This window comes from Populus alba, chromosome 5 (assembly GCF_005239225.2).
Source record: "Populus alba chromosome 5, ASM523922v2, whole genome shotgun sequence".
Taxonomy (NCBI): Eukaryota; Viridiplantae; Streptophyta; class Magnoliopsida; order Malpighiales; family Salicaceae; genus Populus; species Populus alba.
In genome coordinates, this window is record NC_133288.1 from 18,227,028 (window position 1) to 18,234,391 (window position 7,364).

A 7,364-nucleotide genomic window follows, 5' to 3' on the forward strand; every position below is an offset into this window, starting at 1 on the left:
GCTAGCATGACCTTAGGATTAAACTTTTTCACGTGGACGACAGAAGCACAAGCAACGTACTAAGGTACTGCTCTGTCCATTTATGATATTCGTTCGCCGTTGAAACCCACACGAAACTGTTGAAAACAGCTTTCAGCAGTACCGATCGGCCATACAAGCTTTGATTCGAAAGCATACTGTTACAACCATGTGAGATCTGGCTAGGATGCGTGAAGTGGCTCGCCCGACAAGAGTTCCAAGGGTTAAAAAGGATAGCAATAGAGCCACATCCAGGGTGATACAAGAGATGATGTTCTGTGAAAACCTGTTAGCACAAGGGATGAACATTACTCAATAGATTTTACTTTAACTACCTAATGCTCGGCATTCCATGACCAAAACCACAGTTCGAAGCTCTTATAACTCGGATAACTACAGCTGATTGACATTTTCTGTGTTGCCTATGATCTGGTTTGAACAATCTAAAACAATGAAATGCAGGGCAAGGCATCGAGGAAAACTCCTGCAAACAGATCAACGCATAACAAGAACGCATGATAAAGAGAACATGGGACCCGAGAGCTCAGTGAGGATGGCTGGAAAGCCAGGGACAAAAACTTTCTTGCCTAGAGTGTCATAATTGATGCTTTTATATACACTACAATACAACAGATATGTAAAGGGTTGATACCCCCCGAAGAAATTAAATGGATGAAGGAAATAATTAGGGGGAGAGGTGGGGAGGATCACATCAAAAAGAGAAGAGGATAGAAAGAGGCTATTGACTTTCTTCATCTTTGATTAACCTTAAAACCTTCTTTGTTGAAGGTAGAAAATGTGTTACGAGACTCCCTCCCTCCCACATTTAGTTGCTAAGGTATAGAAGACGAGGACATGCCTCCCTCTGATCTACGTGCTGCCTGGCCAGCAACCGATGATTTGTCTGAACCTTTAACATTGTACTTCTCATACACTTTTTCACGATTCTCCAACCACCAAGTTTCTGCTTGGTGCTCCCCAAATCTTCTCCGACTGCAGATAAATTAATAGTAACCAATGTAAATGAAATGATTTCAACCCCATATAACAATCTGTGCTCATGTTCAAAATGGTCTGTGATTGTTTATAAAAAATCCAGACAGGGATTTATAAAAAATGCCCATCCTCAACATCATGTTAACCAGTTTAGATTTTATTCTGCTTCTAAGCCACAAAATGAGTGAGCCATTAGTATCTAAAATAAAATGAAATAAGGAAAGTACCTGAAGCGCACTCGTTTGAGATCTCTAGTTCCATCACGCAGGGCAACAAGAGTAATATACACTCCCGGCTCATACTGTTCAATCCACTCAGCCTCAACTTGATTCCCATTAGCAACCAATGATGAATCCCTAGATTTCATACCATTATCACCATCTTGAGGGGACCAAGGTTCCTTCCCATCAATTGCCTCTGACATACTATTACCACTTGGCTGAACCCCTCCACCACCATTGGACAGTCTAGCAGCCAGATGGTCATCCCTCCCATTGGTTCCAGGTGAATCCCGGAATGATTGAGCGATACTTAGAGTTCCATTTATTGAAGTGGAGTCGCTTCTTGTCGGGGAAGCCAAAGAAGTTCCTCTTATAGAATCGGATCTTGAATGCCGCCCTCCATTTGTATCAGGATAATGAATGCCATTTGCCTCCAAACCATTTGGTAGGTAAGACAGTTTCATGCTCTCAGTATCATAGACCCCAGGCGGCAGCCTCTCAGCCATATCCTTGAGCTGGAATTAATAGTGTAGAATCATAAATACAACACAAAAATTAAGAAAATATATGAAAAATTCTAATGGCACTAATAACAAAAACAAGTATATTATCTGATCACTACAAATTGGGAAGCTAACTAAATTAATGGCAATCAGTGTTTTCAATTTTTCCAGATTCTGTTCCATCAAATTCTTAGAGATTTGCCGAGGCAGATACATATTGTGACACGTGCCATCATCAAGGTGCTGAGACTATCATAGAGAAGTTTGAAAATCCATTAACAGAGAAGCAATGAACAGTTAGTAAAGCAGAAGTACCTGTGCAGTAAGTGATTTTATAACTTCTTTTGCAGCTTTAGACTTAGCTGACTCTTCAGCAGCTACTGCCATAGCTTCTTGTATCTTCTTTGCAGATTTCTGAAGTTCTAATTCTTGGAATTCACATCTCTGTCTCAGGCTCTCAACCTAAACAAGATCCATACCATCAAAATTAAATTCCATCCAAACCAAACAATGATTGAGCCAACCCAAAAGAAAACCTAACTTAATTCATTCAGAAATGTGTGATTAATTAATGTGGGAATTTCAGCCAGCATACCTGTGTACGCAACTTAAGTGCTTCTTGATTCAAAAGTTCATTTGTTTTCTTCAGACTATCAGCTATACTTTTGGTGAAGGAAAGTCCTGACATCGTTGGAACAGGTGTTGCAGAACGTGGAGGGCTAGGTCTCCTTGAAAAAGGTGACACAGACCTGGAACTTACTCCGGATGGCATAAGAACAGGTTTGGAAATCTTCGGTCGCAGATCAATAGCACTGGACAAAACAACATCTTTCAGCTGTAACAAAGAAGGTGCTTGAGATGACCGAACAAGAGAAAATGTATCAGCTTTCTTTCCTTGTTTGGCTGCTTTGCTATCTAGTTGCTTAATCAAATCCAGGTTTGAAGGCGGTGTAGACTTCGACAACCTTAAATCAGCCTTGTCCAACCTGTCTTTGTTTTCACCGGAAAGGCGAGGTCCAGCATTTCTCCTGTTAGTGTTACTAGGTTCTGACATCTTATTTAGTTTGACAAAACAGGAATCACACACACGATATGGTTTGCTGGGGTTAGGAGCTAAGGCTGCTCTTGTTGCTTTTCTGGAACTGCATGAATGGCAGTGAACAAGTCCACAATTGTAGCAGTTATGTCTTTTCCGAGTAAATCCAAAAGCCTGTCTGCAGGACGAACACTGGGACTGCTCAGAACCGGATACCCATTTATGGAAGCATATAGCTGCAGAATAGTTCGCACCGCATGCAATATATTTCACATGTCTATCCTTCAAAGCTTCAACTATAGTAGGTGTTTTTCGATCTTCACCATCTCCATGGCCCAACCTGCCATTGGCACCCTTTCCCCAGGTATAAACCTCGTTCCTGGATGTCAAAGCTGCTACATGATATGCACCACAGGCAATTTCTTCAACAGATTCTCCATAAAGTTTATCTTCTACCAAGCAAGGCACCTTCCCATCAGCATAAGGATTCCCAAGCTGACCATAAACAGTACTGCCCATTGTGAAAACACGTCCTGACGTGGTCAAGCCAACAGTTAAACTATGTCCACAAGCAATTTTGTGAAAATTGTAATCAATCAATGCTGGCACGCATGTGGGTTCAAGTCGAGGTTCTTTGTCACCATGTCCAAGACGATTTTTGTCTCCGTCACCCCAGGTAAACAATTTTCCAGACGAAGCACTGGAACTTGATTGAGTGACAATAACCTCCACTACAGCAGCAGTATGCCACACTCCACAAGCAACAGCGATTGTCCTCAACCCAGCGAGTGATTCTACTTCTCTAGGATATGCAACATTTTCTCTATTGCCATGGCCTAAGACACCAAATGTTCCATCACCAAATGTAAAAAGCTGCCCCATTGATGTCACCAAGGCTGTATGCCATGGACCACATGTTACAGAAGCAACTTGAAGACCCTCAAGAGGACCAGAGATTCTCTTGGGTATCCAGTGACTGACATCAGTGCCATGACCAAGAAGCCCAGCATTGTGCGTCCCATCTCCCCATGTATAGAGTTCCCCAGCCATTGTAACAGCACAAGAATGGAATTCTCCACATGCTACAAAGTCAACAGTAGTCGCTGCCAAAGATTCAACCAAGCAAGGTTGAATAACATCTTTCCCAACACCATGGCCAAGCCTTCCACCAGATTCTTCACCCCATGTAAAAACTTCACCCTGCCTTGTGACCATGGCAGCATGTCTGACTCCACAGGCTATATGATGTACATCTAAAACTACATTAGATTCTAAAGGCCTGGGAAGAAGCACATCAGCTCTAGTGCTTAAATAACTGGTGTTCTTATCAGCCCCAACCTTAACAGAACATAAGACCTCACCCCATATGTATACATCGCCTAAAGCATCACAATCATCAGGTGCAGAACCATGACTGGAAGTGCTGGGAGCACTGGAAACACTAACTCTAAAAGCATCTGAACCAGATCCTTTGACTTGCATATTTGTGTTTTCTGATGCTACATGTGACCGATCAGAATGCAGAGAACTCTCAGGCCAAAAATTCTTCGGAGAAGTATTTGGGTTCAAACTGACAGAAATCTCTGGAGAGCTAATATCACGTGAAATACTAACAGAACTGTCACTAGCACTATTTGATGTTAAATCTCTGCCATCCTGAAATCAGATATTTTCACATCAGGCAATACACAGCAGCATTATCAGGAACAATATTCATAGTTATTGTATTTTACACTGAAACAAGAACATAACATCACTAATGTAATAAAAAAAAAAAAAAAAAAAAAACAAACAGAACAACTCCAAATTCCAGATAGGGTTTGGGGAAGCGAAAGAGGAAGAGGAGAAGTATGAGGTGAAAATTGACTAAAGTTTAAGTAGGTAGAATTACATCAAGGTAGAGGCCTCCATCACTCCATCCATCAATTTTGGAGCGCCCACCTTGACTAGAGGATATTAATGCCTTTAAGCCTGCAATCCACACCTCCGCCTCAACTTTGTCCTTGCAAATCTAAAGGCAAGGTCATATAAGATTCACAATTTAAGTGATATAGAAGCAGCAAAACACAACTTCACAATTTCATCACCAACCAGATCGAGGGACCGCTTCCCGTTGTTGTATATAAGAGAAAATGATAAATAGTCCTTTTCAGGGCGAAGATATCTTTGGAAAACAGCCTGGTAGCACATTTAAGAGGAAATACATAGAACAAATTTATCCACAATATACAAGAGCAGAATCATTAAATATGCTATGCTAACAGGAAAACAAAACAGATACAGAAAAGAAAAACAAATCTCACAGTTCTTTGTCCTGGAATAATTTTAGAGATTGAGGCTAACTTCAAACTTCTTTCACCGCTACTTGAAATCCAGATCAAAGTTGTTTCATCCTGTGATTTTTAACCATAAACAGTTAAACTGAAAATGAGTAGAGCAGAAACTGGAATTGTCCCTAGTCAAATTCTCAAGAATCAAACTTACATTAGAAAGTCTAAACGGACAAAACTTTGGCTTTCCCTTACGACCATATTTCAAAAGTTGAGAGCCCTTCTTCAAAGCAATTAATGCCTGCAAAATGCAGAAAGATGAACCATTGGCGTGATACAATTGGCATGTGGAAGATATGTTACTAAGACAACCAAAAAAAAAAAAAAAAGTGTCATCTTTGAATTTAGTTAATTGTTTTACACATATTTTGGCACAACTGCTTGTTAAGATTATCAAGTAGAATTGCTTGTTTTCCTAACTCATTATTGAATCTCCTCGGCGGAGATAACTATTCCACAACCCCTCTTATAAATTGATCTTATCCTTTACAAGTTTGTGAAACAAAATGAACGAATCAACCCAATGACATTGAATGTATTACTGATTTGGTTCAATACATGTAATGAAATATATTGTTTATTAATCCCATCATGAATCCAAAATCAATGGTCAATATTGTTCTTGGCATAACACATAGAGTTTTGGTATTAAGCTGATACAAATGCACTTCTCTTCCCTTTTCTATGTTCCCTCTAAATTCTAAAATGCACCTTCAAACCCCACTTCAATTGCTAAAAATAGCCGCAGCCAACTAAAAGGTTCCCAAAAGAAAAATGGTAATGAAATATAAGGCATTTTATGGCCCATTATGACTGTACTCCAAACATAACAAAAACAAATATGTGGCCTAATTTAACTCGGATAATGCATAACTAAAAACGAGAGAAGCAATTTCCTTTATTTTCTCTTTCTTTCAAATAGGGCATCATGATTCTATGCAATTTTTTACATTGAATTCAACAAACCTTGCAACAAGTTAACCACTTTTTCTGTACAAATTTGTCAAAACATTAAAAAGGGCAACATGATTCCATTTCATTTCTCCAAATAGGCATCCAAAGAAAATTTAAAAAGAAGAGATTCACAAAAAAAAAAAAAAACCGATGGCATTTTCCTACCTAAAATAAAACAACCGCAAAAATTAGACCCGAAAATTTTCAAACAAAAAAAAAAAATTACGAACTTCGACACAAATTAAATTCATGCGTGGGTAAAGGGAGAAGAAGGTACCTGCTCGATGTCACGTTCGGCATTACCGTAGCTAACAAGATCTGCCATTCCATGTGAAGATATTTACGAAAACACCACCTCCCTCTCCGATCGCTCACCGGAGCTCCGTTCATCATATACCATCTACTTCCTCTTCACATCAATACCCCCTCACTCTCACTCTGTCTCTCTAACCAAAAAACCAGCTCTTTACAGATCTATAATTCTCTCTAAAACCACCAAAAAAACTAAGTCAAAGCCGGTGATCATCACTGTTGAAGAAGAAGGCTAAAGAGTGAAGAGCTGTCTTCAAGGTCTGTGAAGTCGGTTTTGTGGCGGATTGAGAGATTCCGGCGAAAGGAAGTGGTGGTGTCACAGAGAGAAACGGAAGGGGTGAGAAGGGAGACAGGCTCTCTTTAGATGTATTTGTAAAAATAAAATAAAGCACAGAGAGGGTCAAAGCTCGGAAAACAAAAAGGGAACTTATTATTAAAAAATAAATTAAATAAAAAAGAAAAGGTGAAGGTGAAGGTGAAGGTGAAGGTTTTAGATGGTGAGGGTCAGAGAGCATGAATTCTCCTGAGGAGATTTTGAGAAAAAAAGAGAAATAAATGAAAAGGCTAAGCACCGTTACTCTCGATTTATTAGAAAAGTATACAAATAATATTCAAATTAAGTAAACTATTTTTTACTTTTACTTTTCTAAAGGATTGTTTGGTACCTTCCCAATTCATTTCGGGTTGATTATTCCTGAGCACGGTTCCATATGAATATTTTAGGGGAATGTTGAGAAAGATGTTCCTATCATCATAATATAAAAAATAAGGGAAGAAAGGAATTGAGAGGTAGCCAAACAGCTCCTAATTTTCGGGAGTTGTGAAGAGTTAACGCTCTCGAGTTCTGCTGTACTTCTGCTGCTTTGGGGCTGAGGGAGGGGAGGATGAGGTGTTAAGGCAACTAACACGTGGCGTATTGCGAAGATTAAGGTTTGCTTTGGCCCGCTATGTTTGTTTTTGCTTTAAAACATGCTTTTCAAAAAATTTAAAGTTT

At 39.5% G+C, this 7,364-nt stretch overlaps 1 protein-coding gene across 1 annotated transcript; it reads right to left on the bottom strand.

Annotated features, from left to right (window-relative positions):
• Positions 1-566: 566 nt before the first annotated feature.
• Positions 567-6,935, bottom strand: LOC118029270 (PH, RCC1 and FYVE domains-containing protein 1). The gene is made up of 9 exons (XM_035033115.2): positions 6,336-6,935; positions 5,259-5,345; positions 5,078-5,167; positions 4,866-4,952; positions 4,666-4,785; positions 2,334-4,430; positions 2,054-2,200; positions 1,242-1,750; positions 567-1,011 (listed from the first exon to the last, which is right to left on the bottom strand). Exons 1-9 carry the CDS (start codon positions 6,381-6,383, stop codon positions 852-854), a joined length of 3,345 nt encoding a protein of 1,114 aa, XP_034889006.1. The 5' UTR covers positions 6,384-6,935; the 3' UTR covers positions 567-851.
• Positions 6,936-7,364: the final 429 nt, after the last annotated feature.